Source organism: Diadema antillarum, unplaced genomic scaffold, assembly GCF_040938485.1.
Source record: "Diadema antillarum isolate AM-2024a unplaced genomic scaffold, OU_Dant_1.0 scf00000201, whole genome shotgun sequence".
NCBI classification, from domain to species: domain Eukaryota; kingdom Metazoa; phylum Echinodermata; class Echinoidea; order Diadematoida; family Diadematidae; genus Diadema; species Diadema antillarum.
This window is the reverse complement of record NW_027271090.1, coordinates 2,677,358-2,700,223: the sequence shown is the minus strand read 5'-3', so window position 1 is coordinate 2,700,223 and position 22,866 is coordinate 2,677,358. Positions and strand designations below refer to the sequence as shown.

The window sequence follows — 22,866 nt, the reverse complement described above, 5'->3', positions numbered from 1 at the left end:
ACATGAGAGTTGATGTGGTCATAACGCGAGAAATATGATGGGGCCTGTCTTAAAGCAAACTTGTATAGCCGCAGGTCCCATGATAAATCAGATTAGGGAAACTATGAAATAAAATTTTTTTAGACCATACTATAACTAGGGGAACCGATTAAGAAAAAAAAAGACAACAAAAAATCCCAATACTGATAAATGTTTTACTAAATAAAATACAGAAATACAGAAAGTATAACATACATCTCGAAACCCTTCCCACCCTTATTTCACAACTTGCGTGGCCTGTACACTGTGAACTAAATTGAACTATCACCTCCGGAATCTCGAGCTCACAGTGGCTCAAAAGTCAATTGGACACCATGGGAGAGGGATCTCCCGGAGCAAATTAAGGTCACTACTTATTTATTCTCATCCAAGGCACTTGTGTGGGAAAAATAAGACTGGATATAAGAAATAGCGTTTGATTCCACTGGAAAATTAATATACGCTAGCTCACTAATAGACAGCCTTATACGAGTATACTGGGAGATAAGTAACTGGTTGCACGAGTCTCTTTCAAATCATACTCACGATTACATCAAAGTTAATTTCAAACGGAAACACATTACAGACTCACACATGACACATGCATACACTAAAAAACAAACAATTAATCATGTCGCTGTTCATCACAAAATCAACAAAAAGTCGCATCCCTTGATTTTAATTGAGGACCCAAAAAGGTGAAATGGGTCAACCGAGTTAATCTTTGCTTTTCCATAATCTCTGAAAGATCTACCTTTCTTCTCTATCATTCCTTAGTTTTGGATTATTATTGGTGGCAAATTGTGCTTTCAGCAGATTTTCTACACCTTTTTTTTTTTTTTGGGGGGGGGGGGGAGGGGGGAGGGAAAGAAAAGAGTGATCAAGTATGTCTCATAAGCCCCCTTTCATTTCTTGAAATCCTTTCCACACTCTTCACTTTCAAGTCTAGTACCTTTTGACAAGACAATGCTACGGCTTTGAAAGTTGGCATTATTCATGAAGAAAATGTGTTGATAGAGGATGTTTAATTTCGGTTTAATCCTATAATCCCTTCATTGTTGTTGCTCCAGTGGTTTACATCCTGTGTTTTGTCCCTTTCAGCGCACAGCTAGCCTCTTTTCTCAGTTTACACTTTTCTAGAGTGTGTGCTTTCTTTCCAGTACATATAGATAGGTTAGGGGAGTCCAGTTAAATTGAATTATACATCAGTTATTTTTTTTCTTCAATGTGCATAGAGACATTAATCTATTTTTGTGATATGCACTATATAAATACTGTTTAATATCATTATTATTATCATTTTGTTCTTAGTTCAGAATCTGCCCTCAACTAAAAGTCCCTATGACTTTTTGTTGGTCATGATCGCGGTCTCCTGCTTTTCTTTCTTTTACACTTACTAAAAATACATAATTCCCAAATCAATTTATTCAAATTCCCCTTCTTTTCCTCTGTTTTTCTTACCTTTGTTATTGGGATGACATAACATGTTTTAAATGAACATTCAGTCATCACATAGCTAATTGTTATTTTTTTACGATCTCCTTCTGAATTTCTGTGTGGTATGCTACGTGTTATTCATCAAATAATGTTATGCTCAGATGTACATGTATGTATTTCGAATAAACTTGTAAGACAGTATGCTAAGCCGTATGCATCGTTTCATGTTGATTTTCAAAATGTACATGCATTCTTTTGAAATATGTGTTTTGAAGAAGCAGACATGAAACCAACCAAAGATTAATTCCTTTATATATATAAATCAGTGGAAACGGTTATAAATTCAGAACATCAAAATTGAATATCTAAATAAGAAGAGCAGATTTTTTTTTTTTTTTTTACATCAAAAATCTTTCAAAGAATATGATAGGCCTAGACTCCATTATTCAATGCTAAATACGCTTATAAACTTCTAAGCCAAGTTTCAATTTTCAACATTGCAGGAGAAATGGAATCTAATGACAATTTCATCTTCGGCAATCACTGTCTGACCAAAGTTTGTACCGTTTCTGTAAAACTTCATTGTCAGCAAAATTACGCCAAATTCAGTTTCAAATTCTGCTTAACATTCTAGGTGTTGATAAGTTTAATTTTAGTAAGTTAAATTGTCATTTCGACTCACAGCTTTGTCTTTCAAGTGCTCCACAGAATGGTTTGTGTGGTTTTTTGTGGGGGTTTTTGAGAGACCTTCAAAGGAATATTCTTTAATATGCATTTCTTCATAATTTGACGAGTTCATACAATTTGGTATTCCAAATGTTTGCATTCCAAATGTTTACTTCATTACATGGAATGATGTCATTTTTTATGCCAATTAGCTAAAGTGCTATTAGGCGTGAGGATGTTATGGTATCTCTTGCATCATTTTTGAAACATAGTTTTAAAAATGAACAAATTATGCTTTTTAAACAAGGTGCATCATAAGTTTATATTTTAGTAACTGGAGACACTCATATACTATTTGTTTATCTTGTTCGACTTCTTGTAATGTATTCTAACTCTTGCTCCTTCTGTATTCATGGCCTGCGGAGAGGTATATTAGACAACTTAACCAGTATAAAGAATGGAATTCACTTCACAGATATTTGTTGGCGCCAAATCTAGTCGAAGCCGGACAGGCCAGCCGTCGATCTTCAAGGACAACGGTTTGTCTGCTTGGTATGCATGTATAGTAGAATACATCTTAGATAATCTTAGATCCCACGTATAGCAGGGCAGCAGAAGAGTGTTTGTAATAGGTCAAGCTATATACATATTATGCCATTTTGTTCCAGAAGCTTAAGTTTTGGCACGACCCTGTGGCTCAGCAGAAATTTCCGATCAACGTCTATTTCACTGGTATTTTCTTTCTGCCTTTCTTCCCTGCGCCGTGAGCATCTATTCATGATGGATACCGGCGCATTACAAGTGTTCATATTATTTATTATTAATATTTACTTCTTTTTTTTTACACGGGCCAAGGGCATTTGAAAGTGTGTAAGAGCTAAGACACTCGGGGTTGCTTGTGTGTGTGTTAGTGTGTGTTTGTCTATCAGTACTGAAATGTTATAAGAGGAGGTAAATCTTAAGTCATATCGTTTTAGTTAGTCCAATCTACAATACATAAATATGATATATAGTTGTTATCTTATGTGACAAATCATATTTATTATTATCATTCTATCGGATGTATGTTATATCTCACATAACTTCCTTATCATGAAATAGTTTTAGATATCCCCCCTTTCAATAAAAATAGTTAACTTAGGCTCTAAACCATGAAAAAAATTATATAGATGGAGACCTATTTGTATAAAAGTTAACCATTTTAGTGCACTGATTGTAAAGGCCTTATCTCCGTCATCTGTCATCCATCCCATAGTACACTCTCCGCTCCTCATGCACATGATATCACACTGAATCCTCCAACTTCCAAGATGCTGGCCACACTCAGTGATAAAGTATTGATTTCGTCAGCTGCTCCCAAACTGTGGAATCCACTACCCAAATCTCATAGCAACCAGCAGACCCTGGGTCATTATCTTCCAAAAAGCAAAAAACAAAAAAACAAAACAAAACAAAAAATAACATCTAAAAAACTCACTTATTCTCATAATGTTAATAATCCAATGGTAAAGAGCATTTGAAGGATGTAAGTTTATGGAAAATGCGCTGTAAAGATAAATTGATAATGAAAATGATAAAAACAGTAATAATGATGATACAAATAACATTATTATGAGCATTATTATTATTAATATTATTGTTATTGTTATTATTATTATTATTATTATTATTATTATTATTATTATCATTGATATTATTATTATTATTATCATTATCATTATCAGTATTATTATCATTAGAAGTAGTAGTAGTAGCAGAGACTTTGCCACAAATGCCTAGTCTCGCGGTACTCGAGAGACCAAAAAATGGCTTGCACTTTCACCAAGATGGAAACTCAGAAGCGACTTCAGAGACGTCTCCTAATAACACAATAATCTATTCGTCTGGGAGTAGAGGAGACGTCACCAATGGGTATCCGTAATGTCGACACCAAATGTGACCCTGCACCTCAAAACAAACAAAAAGTCGCCAGACATGAATTTTTAGTTAATACCATATTCTGAAAGAGCAGACTTTAAGCTTTAAAATGATGTATAACTCAAATCAAATGGACTCTTCTAACCTATCTAAATATTGGAAAGAGAGCACAAACTCATGAAAAGTGTGAACTGAGAAAAGAGGCTCTGAAGTACAGTGTCTATTCAAGCGCTTAATCTTTACCAAACCGTGCTTGCTGTGCGATGAATGGGACAAAAAACAGGAAGTAAACCACCAGAGTAACAACAATGAAGGGATTATCAGATTAAAATGAAATTAGGCATGCCTCATTAACACATTCTGACCATAATTAATGCCAACTTTCAAAGCAGTAGCACTATCCTTTCAAAAGTTATAGAGTTGAAAGTGAAGAGTGTGGACAAGGTTTTTCAGAAATGTGAAAAGGGGTTCTAAAGGCACACCTAATCACACTATTCTACCAAAAATGTTCGAGATAAACTGCTAAAAAAACATACTTTCCTGCCCGTTTTATGATACCAAATTTTAGCATAATGTAAAAGAAGACCCACTCTTTCAGAAAATATCAAAAAGTCATGTTTGGCTAGGTTGACCCATTTCACCTATTTTCAGTCCTCACGCAAAATCAGTGTGTGCGACTTTATGTTCGTTTTGAGGTGCACGGTCACAAATAATGACACCTTGGTCTTTTTTTTCATTACGTGTCTCTTTTTATCTTTCTCCGTAGGTCTACGGGGGGGGGGGGGGGGGCAGCAAATAAGATTAGCATATGATTAGAACGACATTGTAGGCCTGTTGACCAAACTAATTTCCAGTCTCTTTTTTAAAAGATTTTCTGTTATTTTAGCTTATTTGTTTACACTGCTTTATTTTGTTTTCTCATTGCTGGTAAAAATGTTATGTTATATATGCTTATATTTTTTAACTCTTTTTTCCCCCTTTTTCTACTTTTCTCGCATCAATTTCTTTATTAACCCGTTCTGTACGAGAACCTGGTGACCTGGGTATTACCAAAGTCGATGGACATTTCAAAATTCAGTATGGAATGGGTTACTAGAGCTTTCCATGACTATGGGAAACACATTATCAAGTAAGCTCTTTATAAGGATTCTGCGAACAGCGCCATCTTGCGAAAGGACGACGTACCGTTTGTTTGTTTGTTCATTTTCCATCTGAGAAGATGGCTGGATAACCCATATTCAGCTTCCATATTCTTCCATGGGGTCCAGTGTGGATGTGAGGTGGGACCACGTCACCGGGTTAAACACCCTGCTCTTTGCGATGAATGAATGAAGCGGGATCTTTTACGTGCATGAGCTGTGACTCTCTCATACACGGGACCTCCATTATGTCCTATCCGAGGGACAGAGTTGTTTTGCCTCTTGCTAGAGGGGACGGTATGCTTACACACAACGTTGCTCAGTCCAGACTCGGGTTCGAACCCGGGCCGCGTGATCGTGAGGCAGACGCGCACGACTGAGCCAACTCACCGTCATAACAGCGACGACGCAGTGAAAGAGTTAATTCTAGACGATTTCATAATATTTCACAACTTGTAGATAAACCGATATTGCCTTGTGTAGATTTGTGAAAATTTGCTGTGGCTCTCCAGCAGGAAGACCAATGCTTTGCAAAATCCATACAAAATATAAATGAACATGAATGAAGACATGGCAGGCTCACAAAATCCAGTAATGTACATGTAGTAATATGAACACTATAATGTACGTATTTGTAATGAGTACTTTTGTTTAAACGTCCATATGAAAATGTTGACATTTGTTAAACTGGTTTCTTTCATACAACTAGATAAATAAAACTTACTGAAGCTGAAGCTGACATTGAACTAGCGCAATACCGCTTGTTTCATACACTATAAAGTCACTTGTGAATAGAGGATGCTGTTTTGTTCTGCTTCCATGAACCCCCAAGCATTCATTCTTATGTGAAGTTGCTATGTAATCGTCCCAGAGTACAACCAAAGATTTCAAACGCAACAGTGTGAAAATCATCCGAAATTCGCCTATGGTAAAATTTAACAAACCGACATTCGAAGAAATTAAGAAGTTCAGAGACCGCGATAGCTGGGAAGCCCATAGTGATGGAAAAAAAGTAATTCAGGCCCTATTATGATATCGAGAGAAAGTTATGAAGGGATATGCCTTCTCAAGTTTCTCATACAAATTGCTGTTTTGGTTCCCAATGTGGCGCTTAAATTATGGGTCTCTATGGGGAGGGGGTTTGCTGAGTAACCCCCCCCCCCCCCCCCCCCCACCACCACCACCACGTCAGTTCCGCTTACCCTGTTTCTTGTTGCATGAGTATAATACATTCTGTTACATTTCATAATGTGGTTTCTAAGTATCTCGCAAGAAAGTTAAAGGCTGAATCCTCTCCTCAACCAATGCCATACTATCCCTTTAATGACAAACATCATTGCCACCTCTTGAATGCTTACAGAGGTACCCACATGATACAAGCCTAGTCTTTTGAGTTGGTGCCTCCCTTGTACTGATCATGTAGACATGAACATGTTGTTAATCCTGTCTGGTTATGTATATTTTGTTATTCCCATGTCAAACTCATGATATTTTTTCTTGTACATTCTGTTGGAAAGAAAAAGTGAAAATAAAGTTTGAATTGAATTGGATTACAATTTCACTGGAGCTGAATAAATGGAGTAAAATCTGTTCCCAAGAATGTGTACTGTCCGTTCTGTAACACGGTAGTAGGGCCTAGTTCTTTACCATGACTTTCCATTAGCCTGTCGTGTTGTTTTTTATTCCTCGAACATGAGCCATGCCGACGAGACCAAGGTAATAATAATATGCCCTGCAGGCAATACTAAGATCAAATCAACGGATGTATCAAGCAGATCAAATGTTGGAAGTATAAATTTATGCTACCGAAATGTCTCAACAAGGGAGTTCATGATGAAAAATGTCTCCGTGAGGCAGCTCATAGGAAAAAGGGAAGAAGGAAAAGATAAGGGAAGGAAAACTGTCTCCTTGTGGGAGTTCATTATGACGAAAAAAAAAAGAGAGGCGATTTTCAAAGTCTCCGCAAAGAATGTAATCGTAATATACATTGTATTTTGAGCTCTATTATCTAAATGATGAAGTCAGCGTATTTTGTAAGCAGAACATAATTTTCAAGCATGATTTGTTCGAATATTAACTTTACCCCCGTTTTTATAATAATTTTACTCAAAAAGAAAAAAAAATGGATTAAAATGCAAACTGTGCATTCCAATCGATGTTCCTGATCCTGCCAGCTTATTTCATTATCCAGGTGGTTATTTGTTATTGTTTGTCCGTTACTTTTTTTACAAGGTTTGACCAAAATAGAATTTGGTTGATATTGAATTCTAAAAATTATGTTACATAAGGTATCGCGAAAGAAATTGTACTAAGTAGAGTATAAGCAACTGCTAATATCTGCCGTTGCTACTTTTCGTACTGAATCTGCTACTACAGTTGTACCACTGATAAAAATGCTAGTATAAAATGAACCTATGTTTGTTAAAAATGATGGGAACAATGATAACAATAACAAGGAAATCACGAATAATTATCTTAACGATAATGATAATAAAGATGATGAAAATAATAATAACAATAACCTGCATGACAGAATAAGATTTCACGTTATCTTCTAATTCTTTCTGGTCAGTTTATTCTGTCTTTATTTGTTCTAGTAAAAGAAATACGTCTGACATTGATTTGACAAGACCACGTCTTGACTGATTTCACGCGAGACTCCACGGAAGAAGACAATAAGCATCTTTGTGGATTTGGTTGCGAAATTCATTTATTTATGCAATCATAAATAGAATAAACGCATCATTTACAAATGTCACTAATGTCATTCACTGGCAACTTGATACAAAAATCAATATACAACCGATTACAATGACACTATTCATTTAACACAAGGTAAAAACACAACGAGTAGCCCGAAACGCTGTGGATGGTGAAATCCAGATAGAAAACGGATTCGGAGTGCACTCTACTGAATGTTGTGTATAATGATGATCAGGATAACAGGGACATAGAGACTGAAATCAGCTCATTATAATTTCCATATCGATGATGACGCGCAAACACACACTCAAGCACGCGCACACATTCAAATAGATGTGTTTTGTCAGCATGAGCTCACGCTGAGGTATATTATATAAATTACTGTACATTGGATGCCCACAAGAGCAGGCTTACTAGCAATGATTATTACAGAGAGATGCACTGTTTTATCAATGCTTATCATTACCTATACCAAGCAGCAATGATTGTACGTTTCCCTTATACCCATGACCATACGTAAAATGTACATAAATTAAATTGTTTTTTTTCCTGCAAATTTTGTCTGAAAAAGCTGAAACTATGTCAAGATGGGTCAGTTCGTAACCCGTATCAAGCCAAGTCCAAAACGGGACCATACAGAAAATAATACGGTTCACGTATTCAGGACAAGTTCCAGAATTATTGTCTTCATCGTTCTCAACCAATAAGGTATGGAAGAAGTTGTGCAAGTTCCAGATATGTTTAAGATAAAAACTACGTCCGATTTGATATCAGACATCATTCTATTGACAATACCCTCAATTTAGAGAAAATAAGTCCAATGGGAGGTTTATCCCTTTTTGAAGAACTGCAGACAGAAGTGAAATTCAACAGTATTTTACAGAATCAAAATATTTAACAGGATTAGATAGAGCAGTTTCCACATGATTGCAAGAAATGTTTCCAGATTGTATAGTGGAAATTTGATTTGTAGATTTGATCAATAAAGACTTAAAGAAAAAAATTCAACACGTAAATATAATTCCAACACGCAATAGACACAAAAATGAACACGTGATTACCTACCGCCACCGTATCTCATTATTCTATTAGCATCTTACACGTCTTAGTAAAAATCGGTAAGAATGCTACGAGCAAACATCAGCAGCAACTCAGTACACACGACAAGACAAGGGGAAAATGACTCGGACAAAGAATGTTATATGGGGTTTATGACAGTGTACACTAAACATCATCATTTGGTTCAGAGATTATACAGTGTAGCTGAAAATGTGCAAAAGTAGATTATAAGTATTTACACCATGTATATTCTGCAATATATTATGTACATTAGGTTACGCAGTATGGTTCTAACTCAAGCAGCTGCTTTATCACACTCAGTCAACATCTTCAACAACAATAACCGTATATCCAGCCGCATCGACGATCAAACGATTTATTGGATGTCCCACGTGATTAATGGTGATCGAACGTGATTAACGGTGATCGGTTGGTTGATACCTGAACACATAATTATCTTCTTTTTTTTCCTCATGGATTATTGCATTGCGGTACTTATCGCATATTTAACAATATATCAAAATATAACACTTTACAGTTACTATTCATTTGTTTCTTTTTGCAATTAACGTTTGGCACATAGAGACACTGAATAAACAATGAACTAGCCTTTGAAAGTAAAGGCCCTTTGGCCCAGGTGTATATTCCATATTCGTGTTTGTTTTATTCGAAAATAGCGGCGAAAAAGTGTCGTTGCTGACATGGCTGACGCCATGAGTTGCGCGCATTAACCGCAAGCTTCAAAAGTTCTCTACCGTTCCCCACGAGCTAGTCTTGACTTTAGTCGCGCGGTGTGGAATATAAACTTCAGCCGCGAGGCCTGACAAAAGACTAGGAATAAAAAGAAAGGGAGGTAAAGAGGGAGAGAGAGAGAGAGAGAGAGAGAACAAAAAAACAACAACAACAAGAGAAAGGGGAGGGGGGAGAGAGTGAGAGAGAGAGGGAGAGAGAGGTAGACAGGTAAACTACGTCCATTTTTCTAAACATTTCATTCATTCATTCATTTTTGTTTTTTGATCAGGTCCTTGTATACATGGACAACGTTCTATAATCAAGATCAATATTATTTCTTTTTCTACAACACCACTCTATGCCTATAAGAAACCCTGTCAGAAATAGTCGGTGACCCAGCCAGTGCAGCTGCAAGCAAAATGTTTGTGTAAACAATCTCTAGTAGGAAGAACTCAAATTGGGCATTATTTTGATTCCGTTTCCAGTAAACTCGTTGTCCTATCAGACTACCCAGTGATGAAGACATGATAACTTATGCAGCAAAATATCTCCAGGATTTGAAATATGGGTTAATGAAATAATATGGAAACAGACACTACGTTGCCTTTCATCATCCAAACAGTGATGGTATTTTGGAACGACTTAATTGTTCGAGGTGTGTACATGGATGATATAGAATTTTTACGTGCCTCGTTAGAGTTACGTAACAATGGCGTGACGGAAAGAAGGCGGCACCTGCGATTATTTGTTTTGTATTAATTACTCATGACGCAAATCTCTCGTTTGAAGAGGCTACACCCCAGTAAATAATGCCAGTGCATATCTTGGCAATCAATGACTTAAAGTCAAAGATATAAAACACCTGTTTCTTGACCCTGGCCTAATCTAAGCATCAGTCATCGCCACAGCGCCACAGGAGGGGGGGGGGGGGGGGGGGGCACCGCGAGAGGAGGAGATTGTTTTGGTTTTGGCATGGGCCATGTAGCTCCATGGTGCGTGTGTGTGTGTACGTGTGTGTGTGTGAGTGTAGACATTCAGCGTATGCAGACAGAGCATGCCTGTACTGTAGTGACCGGAACTATTGTCATTCCATTTTGCTCTCCCCTTCTCCCTCCCCCATCTCTCCCCCCTCTCCCTCCCTCTCTCCCCCTCTCTCTCCCCCCCCCCCCCCCCCTCTCTCTCTCTCTCCCTCTCTCTCTCTTTCTCAATGATCCAGTCAGCAGGCTGATTGTAACCAGGGAGGTAGTCTCACCTCCCCGTTGTAACTCACTGCCAAATAGCACATTGTCAGCACCGGCAAACTGGCAATGCTCTCCTTCTTATTCCTGTATTTTCGTTATTTACGGGTCGATTTTTTTCGTTCGAAATGTAAAATGGATGACCATAGAATTTCTCAATAGAATATAAAATTGAAAACTTTAGAAAGGATAGAGAAAATTGAGTTCACTTTGAATGGTCTGCCACAGGCAGATATCCTTATCATGCTCTTACGTAATACGACAGCTGCTTTCTCAATGATCCAGTCAGCAGGCTGATTGTAACCAGGGAGGTAGTCTCACCTCCCCGTTGTAACTCACTGCCAAATAGCACATTGTCAGCACCGGCAAACTGGCAATGCTCTCCTTCTTATTCCTGTATTTTCGTTATTTACGGGTCAATTTTTTTCGTTCGAAATGTAAAATGGATGACCATAGAATTTCTCAATAGAATATAAAATTGAAAACTTCAGAAAGGATAGAGAAAATTGAGTTCACTTTGAATGGTCTGCCACAGGCAGATATCCTTATCATGCTCTTACGTAATACGACAGCTGCTGGAGTCATCAAACCCTGGCTTGGCCTCCAGGTTTGTCACGCCTGAGCAGAAAGTTTATTTGCAATGGACAAGTACTTCGACTCCCAACTCCCAAACGACAAATATACGCACCCCACTTTGGGTATGCCCCAGTTGGGGACTCGCCTCAAACGAGGGATTGACGGCATGTGACACAACCGTTCCGCGTATACGGGTACCAGTCATTTACCTCACGTTTTAAGACATCATATTAACCAAAAAATTGTTTCACGAACTGTCAACTGAAGCAGCGAGCAAGGGTATACACTTCTTCTTTCAAGCGCGTAAACATTGTGCGTAGACGTACGCCATGAATGACGTTTCTAGTGTTTGGAACATCTCACTATAGGTATCGAGTTACAGGACACAGTGTATCATATCGGGTAAACATTACATGTTTGACATCGCCCCCTCTGTACGGTCAAGATGTCAAGATGTAGCAGAAGCTTTGAATTAGATATCTGTTTTCGGTATCAACTTACGTGTTTACTAGACTTTACTATTGTAACGTATTAACTCCCTCGCTGTCACCTTTGGAGGCTGCAAACGTTTGTTTGTCCGAATATTGTTCTCTTCATCACCACCAATGTTCATGGCCGGATGATTTTCAATTGCACAGGCGTGCACACGTTGCTATGCCTTTTTATGATATATGCCATTATACATGTACAGGGAGGATATATGCAAATCAGCCATCGAATTGTGCAGCGAGCCTGGGCCCTTTGAGTGTGTCATAAAGCTGTTCGAAAAGTTACGCACGACTTAACGAACAACATAGATGTGGCAAGCCAAGTGCGTTTCCTAAGCATTGTTAATTTCAATAGCTAAAGTTGATATTTAGCAGATGATAATGATTATTCTTACATGTCAACACAGATTTTTAGTTGATAGGAGTATATTTCTGCCCCAGATGCATATTAACATACAGCCGTACTTTGTTAAAACGTAAGAAAAAAAAAAATGGGCACATGCACCAACGCGATGAGCAACCAGTCGTTCGTAAAGTCATGCGTATCTTTACGAACAGCTTTAAGAAACAGGGCCCTGGGAAGATTCCACTCGGGTGAGTTTTAATCACTGAACGGGATCCTCCACTGCAGGTTGTGGATGGTATTATCAACTTCCGAGTACTATCAGAGGTCTCACAACCCGAGTACCAGAAAAAAAGCACGATAGCGCAACGAACACTTGAACACTTAAATAGCTAATGTTAAGTGTTCATTTCGACTTCATAAACACGCCTGTACTGCTGTGTTTCTAATAGATGATATCACAACATTTTGTAAACCAGCAATGCGTAAACATACCTGCTTGTATTGGACACTGACTACACATGCTGGCCACTTTTAAATGGACGGGCCACAAGGTAAGACAGTGAACAGCAATTGAAGAAAGGCAGCATGGCATTCTATTTTACTCGTTCCTACTCTCTTTTTAAAAAAAGGCGAGAAGAATAATTAATATACAACATGGATTTATATCGAGACGACACACTGGTGTATTGATAACATTGACAGTAAATTTGGAGTGAGAAAGCAAAGGAAGAGAAAGATAGAGAGAGAAAAGAGTAAGATATTATACCTACGCATCGATAAGATAGAATGGTGAAATGCTATGAGAGACGCGGGAAAGAAGGGATGCAAACGGCAAAAGCTGTCGAGGCGAGGAACAAAAACCATGACCATCGTTGTTCGTGGAGAGATCGTGCGGAAGCGGTTGTTTGTGGGGCGACCTCTGTCGTCCGCGAATGTTGCACATCTTGCTTGAGCACGCAGTCGGATGATCCGTTCCCATCCACGCACAGGAGATGGAGTACATCCCTATTTAGCAAACACAGAAATCAAGGTTGGGTTGGATAGAACCTGAGTGACACCAAGTCACTAACATACAGGTATTGCCTATTCAAAAATGTAATATTATATAACAATTGGCATCCTCGCGGGAGACATGATTATTTTCCAAAACAGACTACATAATTGTATGTGTGACCTTGCATCACAAAACCAACAAAAAGTCGCCAGAAATGGATTTGTAGTTAAAAGCAAATTCTGGAAAAAAAATCTTTAAGCTTTAAAATGATACATAACCCAATGCTAATGGACTCTTCTAACCTATATATTGGGGGGGGGGGGGCACACAATTTGTACCCAGAAAAGAGGCTCCGGAGTATAGGTCAGTTATATTCAAGCTCCCGGGCTAACAGAAAGAGTTTTTATTGAGTACTTATCTTGCAGACACTGAATAAATCTGTAATGCCTTATGTAATATAGTGGTATGTTATTGTCCGATCAAACATTATTGTCAACCCGCCGCAGACTGTGTTTTGGGCCTTGCCGTTAGGTTCTCCGAATTCATTATTTCCATACGCTACTTCGTTCCCCTCTCTTCCTCCTTCCCTCTACCTCTCTCTCACTTCTTACCCACAGCTTGACGGCAGGCACCAAATGGCTTAATAGCTGTACATGTTACTTTTTGGGGGTCTTACTGAGCATAACCTTGTGATAGTTTTAATGCAACAACAGTCTTATAAAGTATACCAAAGGAGTTCCATAAGCTAATCATGCTTTACCCCGTAAACAAATGATAGCTTGGCCACAATCATGGTTAACATTTTAGTATAGTTTTCTCTTTTTTTTTTCTTCTTCTTCTTCTTTTTATTCACATAGGCATACCCCGCTTTTCTTATTTGACACCATTCACTCGCCTGGTCTTATCTTCTATCCGTTCTCCGTTTCTTTTTCACAAACACTGACTACTCGGGGTCTACAGCCAAACAAGCTTGCTTTCATGTAGGTCGATCCATCATACTTCTCTTTGTTCAACCCTATTCAATTTAAGACCAGTTATCATGGTTATTATTTCAATTAATGTGATATTACCATGTATATTGTTCGGGGTTTTTTTTTTTGGCACATTGTCTGTAAGGTAAAAGAGAACATGTATTATCATTTCTGATGTGATATTCATGTACGAGAAGTATGAAAATAAATAAATGAAAACAAAATAAATAAAAGAAATGAATGGGAAATAAAAGAAGATGTTTAACATTATAGCAACAACAATGGAAAGATTATTAGATTAAGATAAAATAAAGGACGTTTTGGCAGAAAGGAGTGATATACTTAATGAACACAAAGAATACGATAAGCACGGCGTACCCGCACATTAGGTCTCCTCTGTATTATTTATAGCACGCTATACATTGATGATCACATGAGCAAATTAGCAGTAACATGTATCTATGATGACACAAATAGTAATTGTCGCGGTAAAGTTTTATGACATTGCCATTGAAAAATTCTACGCTAGTTGATATCAGAACTTAATCAATTATGTGTTACTTTTAATTCTTCCATCACACACTAGAGACCTACAAGAATGAAATAGATATATCATGTTTACATCATGTTCCCGGTGGCCTCAGCTACACTCACGTTTCAGGCCAAACGTTTGACATAACGTGATGAGCGTGAGATAACGCAGGGGAAGGAATGGGCAAACGTGACAGGGCGTTATTGCCGTGGATGACGTGCCAGATATTTAAACTGTCAAAAAGAAAAAATGCCACGGCAGTCACTGTGCAAATGAGAAACCTAGCAGGCCGTTATAAAACGGGTAAACGGACATACTGGGCTGCGCCCTGGCCGCCGGGAAGATGGTGCATCATAAACGTAGTATAAATAATAAACAATTTATTCTTGTTTAAATTTGAAAGCTAATGATAGTGCTACATTAAACAAAAATCAAACAAACATACAAACAAACAAACAGACAAACAAACAAACAAACTTGATTTTCTTGCAGAACGCAATGCCTAAGTTAAAGGGGAGAACTTTTCGGTATTAAAGGAATGACAACTTGATGATGATAGATAATGATTTATCATTATTTGTAGTTAGCCTCTGCTATAATAGTTTTAATTTTGCCACGCAGTGTTTGTCGAATTCTCCATTGCTATTATTCTTGCAGCCAGGTAGCTAAGTAAACAAACAACGGAAGGAAAGACAGCAGAAGCAAATAAATGAATAAATGAATAAATAAATAAATGAATAAATAAATAAATAAATAAATAAACAGATAAATAAACAAATAAATAGATAAATAAACAAATAAATGCTTGGAAAACAACAACAGCACGTGCAAGGCCGAACTAATGTCAAACGATGTCATATTTTGTAGGTTGATTTTTTTTTTCGAGGAAGTTCAATGATGAGCCGTGTAATGAGATACCCGGATACCCTTTTCAAGTGCAAGTAGAAAACGGAGGTCACTCTGGATTTCGAACTGCAGCCCTCAGGCTTCAAGGACCGACAGTCGACCCAAATTACAAACAGCTATTGACGTCAAACATCGTCAAAGCAAAGTGTGTGTATAATCCAAAACTGAGCAGCAAACGTGATAAATGAAATGACAAAACGTGTTGAATTTGAATCACTCTTCAAAATCATGGACAGTTTCATACAGGGAAAAGAGTATGAAGAAAAAGCGTTCACGGATCATTCCGTTTCTTTGCGTTTCTCTGGTTGAAAATTTCTATCCTTTCTTCTGTCATGATATCATATCAGTTGGTAACATGCAGTTTATCAATTCTTGTGACTTCATACTATCATAGAATCGAATCCTTACTTTTTATGTATACCATTAAATTCATTGAATTTTGTGGCCTTTAAAAATTATACTCACTCCCTTGTTTATTCCATAGGAAACGGATCTTCAAAGTAACATTAAAATAACCGCCACTCGCAGAAAACCTCCATCTATTTTGTTTTCACGTTTAATAGTTATCAGACTCTTTCGTTCTGTTATATCTTTAATGTCCCATTGATGTTCACGTACCTTGGTTGATCGAAGCATTGATAATTCAGCTGTCTTCTGTTTAGTATATCCCGAAAAGATTCAATCGATGGTGAGGAACAGTTATCACTGTGAAAGAAAGAAAACAACAATTTACTTCAGAAATTGATCTATGCAAACGAACAGACATCAAATTAAGAATGCAACAGGGATTATTACAGTAGAATTGAATTAGCAACGAAGAGAAAGAAATACAAGGAATTTCATCACTACAGGGATTCATGTTTTGTTTTGTTTATGCGGGAATAAAATCAATCCAAATAAATTGCCAAAGATCAGACCTTTACAGGATCTTTCACGTAATATTAAAAATGAAGACACACATAACGGAAACTGTGTTTTCCCATGCAGTGGCTGAAGAAAACATTGCTGTTGCTCACGTACAGAAATCTACAGAAATTCCAAACTTATTCATGGATTGAGGATGGGAGTAATATTATTGTTTACATTGTACAATGAAATAAACATATATCATAATCATATCATATATGCATATAAAATACATGATACAACATGTCAAATACACACACACATATACATATATATATATATATATATATATGTATATATATTAACATAATTATATTATGTCTGTATGTGTGTGTGTGTGTGTGTGTGTGTGTGTGTGTGAGAGAGGGGAAAGTCTATCAACATATTGAAGATTATAATAATTCTCGATTTACTTACCCGAACTGTTTTTCCAAGTCAGTTACAAGATATATGTTTACTGTATCGACCTCTGCAGGGGGCATGTTAACCAGCTCGTATTGTGCAAAGTAGCTGTAAGCAAACCGATTTCAGACCATGAAGGCACAAAATGTACAAGGTATACAGAAAATAATATTAAAGCTTAGATACATTGCCTCGTTGGATTTCCTGTCCTATGTTCAGACACACTAAATCAAGCACATACACATTCACAAATAAAATCAAAAGCATTTTCATACAAAAATTATGTACTATTTTGAGATGTACGTTAATTTCTTTATTTCATAGAGGCAGATTTGATTTTCATTAATGAAAAAAAAACAACACTACTTTAGCAAAATACGCATGGATATCAAATATCAGCCAAATACGAACACAAAAGAAGACCTTAAAAAAGCAATGTCAATAAATAACAGTTAATGTCCTGGTAGCGTAGTCATGAAAAAATCATTTAATTCAAGTTAACGTATTAAAGCGTGAATGTTTTATCACGCCTTCAGTAACAGCGGGAATGATATATAATTATGATATCTGACTACACTGCCTTGTCGGATACAATCTCTGAAGTGTATAATATTCACCTTTCGTTGATTTGAAAAGCACCTCCTTCTCTGTTGCTATTCAGAAACACTCTTACATGGCCCTTTGCTTGTTTGCCGAACTGCATGAAGAAGGAAGAAAGAAAACACAAAACATAATAGTTCCTTATCGCACTAGATATTTCATACTTCATTTCAAATTATGTGACGTCACAATTAAGTACTGAACGTTACAATTGAGAACTGAGTACTGGTCAAACACTGGGGAAGGAGGAATCTGAAGGGAAATTCTTTTAAAAACAGGGGCAGAGACCTACACAATCAATCTACAGCACCGTTCAGTGTGGTGTGATATTGTACACTTTTGGTGTTAAAAATATCACGAGCATGTTAAAACACAAAGAACTGATACACATTATACAGTCACATAAACGTGTGTATGTATTTTGTACAATATCATAATGTACAATATACATGTATGATACAGTCAGCATAACCATTTGGTTAGTTTCTTGGTTTCCATTTTCCTTCTGAGAAGACAGCTGGATATGTCACGGCCATATTATATTATATCATTATAAGATAATTACAATTATATTATATTGTACTATATTATATTATATTATATTATATTATAATATACTATATAATATAACTGTAATATAGAGTATCTTATAATGTTTGATTATAATAATAATAATGACAACAACAACAACTTATACTATACTATAATATTATTATATTATATAATATTATAATATAATATATTATATCATATCATATTATATTATACTATATTATATTATATTACATTATATCATATTATACTATATCATATTATATTATATTCAACTCGGGACCACTTCATCGGGTTATGCACCCTGCTCTTTGCGATGAATGATTGAAGCGGGATTTCTAACATGCGGGAGTTGTGTCTCTTTCATAAGCCACCAGACCTCCATTTGATGCCCTATCCGAGAGGAAGGATGTCTTATCTCTACACTAGATGGAACGACATGGGACTAATAACAATAATAGTAATACATATAATGTATAAAACGCATATTATCAAAGCTTCTAAGTGATAACACACATCATTGATCAGTAAATGGAGTTGAAATATACGATCAAAGTGCATATAGGTACCTACAATGAAAAGTATATTACTGGCTTGTTATTCTCACGTTGAAGGCGGGGGGGGGGGGGGAGTACATTGACACCCATCTACATTAGTCTCGCGTGATCATTCTTGCCCGAATAACGAGAGTGAATCACAATCATAGCGATATTATAACGTATAAATGACGATATAGTGCAGTGTATCTACGAAATATAGCACTTTTAGACCGTAAGAAGCGATATGACAAAAAGCAAGATCCTCAGTTGCTTCCACAAAAATTCTGTACAGTCTCTCAGTTTATCGGCAATGGCACGCAAAAACTGTCATTATTCATGACACTATATGGCCCGTAAGAATAGAGGGTGGTTATCAAATGCGGAGTAATCTTTAAAGATGTTGGTTAATCTAAAAGCTTTCTTCAGGCTCGAGGGAACAAGGGGCATGAATAAATCAATTGGATATATGGCGTGTGGATTAAAAGCATAACAAAAACAGCTAGCAGTAACACCAATAGGAGAGAAGAAATACTTTCATGTAGATTATCTAAGTCAATGTAATCACTCAAGAGCTATAAAGATAAATGATGTATGCGTAATGACATTGATTTGCATTCTGTATAATGTAACTCACCAAACTCTGATAGCGTCGCAGACATCAAATTCGAGATAATACGATATTTGGTGAGATGGCTGGAGTAAAAAGATCTTGTTTTTCTTCACGGGGTGATGGATAACATGCTAAGGTACTTCATTCTAAATTCTTAAGTCTGGAATGCTCTAGATTTCGGACATTAGGCATATTTTCATAAAGTTCGTCACCAATATCTTTATCCCGCGATAGAAACCTCCAAAATAGCATACGTTGGTTATTTGTTGTTATTTTTCTTTCATGTATTATAAAAAAGTCAATATTTTTTTTTGTTTGCTAGCGACCTATTAAAACCGTGTTAACCACGCCCTCAAGTGAAGTCACAATCTGCCACTTTGATTTAAAACGAGACACCGATTGATAATTGCATAATGGGTGCATTGTTTCCTCTTTCGGATAGAGACTACGGACCCTCTGGGAATTTGCGAAGAGCACGAGGAGGGATGGGTAGTGAGGATGAGAGAGCAGCCTATATTATTGTGTAGGATATGCATTATACCAGATGCGTTTTATAAACCTTATTAGCCTGGGACATTTTCAGAGTTCTTAGTCACTGCAATTCGTTGGGGCGCAGTAGTGTTGGAGTTCGTTATAATTAGACGTACGATACATTCTTTCTTCGTTTGTTCTTTTTGCCATCATTTGTCATATAATTTTTTTTTCTAGTTCTGCATCCAAACAAATTAACAGGTACATGCATTAATAAAGGAGAGTTTACTTAATCTTGAAATGAGACTATATTAAAAAAAAAACAACAATACAAAGTAAATGTCTGACATGTATGTTTTAAATGGACATCTAGTAATCGATTCTTGCAGTCTGGCAATTTAAACTGTATTTCATATACAAATTACGTTTGAAATAATTGTCTCCTCAAAAAAATAAAAATAAAAAGAAGATGTGTTAAAATGTTGGGGAAACATATAATATGCGATGTAACTTACGTATGTGGAAGCCATAGCCCAGAAAGCATTAGCTGATCCCTTCGCAAAGCCACACTCTTCAGTGGTCGGACAGGAGTCGTAGCGGATGCCCGGCTCGTCCTCCTGGCCACAAAAGATGAGGTTGTTGATGAGGTAGCCGACCAGAGAATATTCCAATGTCCACGACCGTTTCCCCTCGTTGGCGTACGAGCGTACCGTCGAGTAGATGTCCCAACCGTCCCAATAGGTTGCCTGACATAGCAAGAAGATGGAACACTTTTACAAGTTGAGTTTACTGAAGAAAACCTTTCATGCAAGAAGGGCAACAAGTAGGTATGAATTGTGAAATAAAAAAGAGAAGCAATTCTTCTTTCTTCTTCTTCTTTTTTTCAAATCAGACAGATTGGTATAGCCCTATAGGTAAGTGGAGCCAATAAGCAGCTGGTTGTTACCTAGCTGTAATAGCATAATTACATGATCTCGTGTTTGTGTGTGTGTGTGTGTGTGTGTGTGTGTATGTGTAGTTGTGTTTTATTGTTTTCTTCACAGTGGTACCCTTTCTTATCTAAAGTTTGAAACTTTGAATTACAATTTCATTCTGTATTGTAGTGTTTAAACAATTATAAACCCTATTTTTATGTCCCAATCAGGAACGCCATGGCAACCAATTCAAATGAACTGTTTGAAAGCCCGAATAATCAAATACATACAGTATGATATTTGTTTGTTTGTGTGTGTGTGTGTGTGTCTGGCTTTTATAAAAGATTTCATTCTCGAAGTGTTTGATATAAATCATATATATATATATATATATATATATATCTTATATAAATATATATATATATACAAATAAAACATGGTTTCATACGTCAAAATATAATGCACTTTTAGTATAATTGTGACCGTGCACCTCAAAACGAACATAAAGTCGCACACACTGATTTTGCGTGAGGACTGAAAATAAGTGAAATGGGTCAACCTAGCCGAACTTGACCTTTTTATATTTTCTGAAAGAGCGGGTCTTCTTTTACACTATGCTAAAATTTGGTATCATAAAACGGGCAGGAAAGTGTGTTTTTTAGCAGTTTATCACGAACATTTTTGGTAGAATAGTGTGATTAGGTGTGTCTTTAGAATCTCTTTTTCCTTTCTGAAAAACCTTGTCCACACTCTTCACTTTCAACTCTAATAACTTTTGAAAGGATAGTGCTACTGCTTTGAAAACTGGTATTGATTATGGGCAGAGTGTGTTAATGAGGCATACTTAATTTCAGTTTAATTTGATAATTCCTTCATTGTTGTTACTCTGGTGGTTTACTTCCTGTCTTTTGTCCCATTCATCGCACAGCCAGCAGGGTTTGGTAAAGATTAAGCGCTTGAATAGACACTGTACTTCAGAGCCTCTTTTCTCAGTTCACACTTTTCCTCAGTTTGTGCTTTCTTTCCAATATTTAGATAGGTTAGGAGAGTCCATTTGATTTGAGTTATACATCATTCTAAAGCTTAAAGTCTGCTCTTTCAAAATATGGTCGTAACTAAAAATTCATGTCTGGCAACTTTTTGTTTGTTTTGAGGTGCAGGGTCACAATTGTTCTGTTAGCATTGCTCTCTTGGTTTGACTCTTATTGATTTATTATCACTGTCGATGTTTAAGTAAGAGCTTATGACAGAATATATTGCAAAATGATATTAATTTTGCAGAAAAACCGTATTTGTATTCCTCTTTTTTAATTCAATTCCCATAACAGATTGTTTAATTTACGGATGACTTCAGTGAAATCAATAAAGATCATGGGAAAACAAAACAGCGTTGCGCTTCGATTCTTTTCACCTTGTCGACGGGAACGGTGACAGTGGCTGCCTCCACGAACTGTTGGTACATCGTCTCGTCCACGTCACATGCCTCCCGGTACATGAATGAAGATGAGAAAAGCTGCCAAAGGTGGGAACAATTTTTACCCCTGGATGGGAGGATGGAAGAAGGGGAGAGGAAGAGGAGGAATGGAAGAATAGAATAAAATGAAAAAAAAATGAAGAAAAAGAAGAAGAGGAGGAGGAGGAGGAAGAAGAAGAACAAAAAAAAAAAACAGTGGAGAAGGAATAGACAAATGAGGAGGAAGATGATAAAAAGAAAATAATTAAACATCATCCACTTGATATCGCTGTTGTATTTCCCCTGAAGTGGTGCTAGGAAATAATTTCCTAAATACTAGTTCCAAAATTTTCTAATAATTTCCTTATTTCTTAAATAAAAATACTCGTTAAAAAAGAAGCTGGTACGAAAATATTTGCAACCGTAATGTGGATCTGGTTCTAATGAAGGCACTAACATTTCATTAGAATGCCTTTCCTTTGTCTACTAAGAAAATGTGGTATGAGACTGTTCTCATTACCATTTTCACTCAAGCACGGATCTCCTATAATAGTTAAAGATTCACGTCACCAAAGAAAAAATTTACACGATTAAGTAAGTATCAGCAGTAGTAGTCTACCGTCTTCATCACTTATCGCATTTATAGCTGCAGGTGAAATATTAAAATGAAACCCCATCAAATCATGTCGAATCAAAT

The 22,866-nt window shown here is 36.7% G+C and overlaps 1 protein-coding gene across 1 annotated transcript; it reads right to left on the bottom strand.

Moving 5' to 3' along the window:
- Positions 1 to 11,674: 11,674 nt before the first annotated feature.
- On the bottom strand, positions 11,675 to 22,254 carry LOC139723880 (ADP-ribosyl cyclase/cyclic ADP-ribose hydrolase-like). Its single transcript, XM_071635089.1, has 6 exons — positions 22,128 to 22,254; positions 20,318 to 20,548; positions 17,648 to 17,727; positions 17,046 to 17,138; positions 16,341 to 16,427; positions 11,675 to 13,324 (listed from the first exon to the last, which is right to left on the bottom strand). Exons 1-6 carry the CDS (start codon positions 22,209 to 22,211, stop codon positions 13,117 to 13,119), a joined length of 783 nt encoding a protein of 260 aa, XP_071491190.1. The 5' UTR covers positions 22,212 to 22,254; the 3' UTR covers positions 11,675 to 13,116.
- Between the last annotated feature and the right edge of the window lie 612 nt (positions 22,255 to 22,866).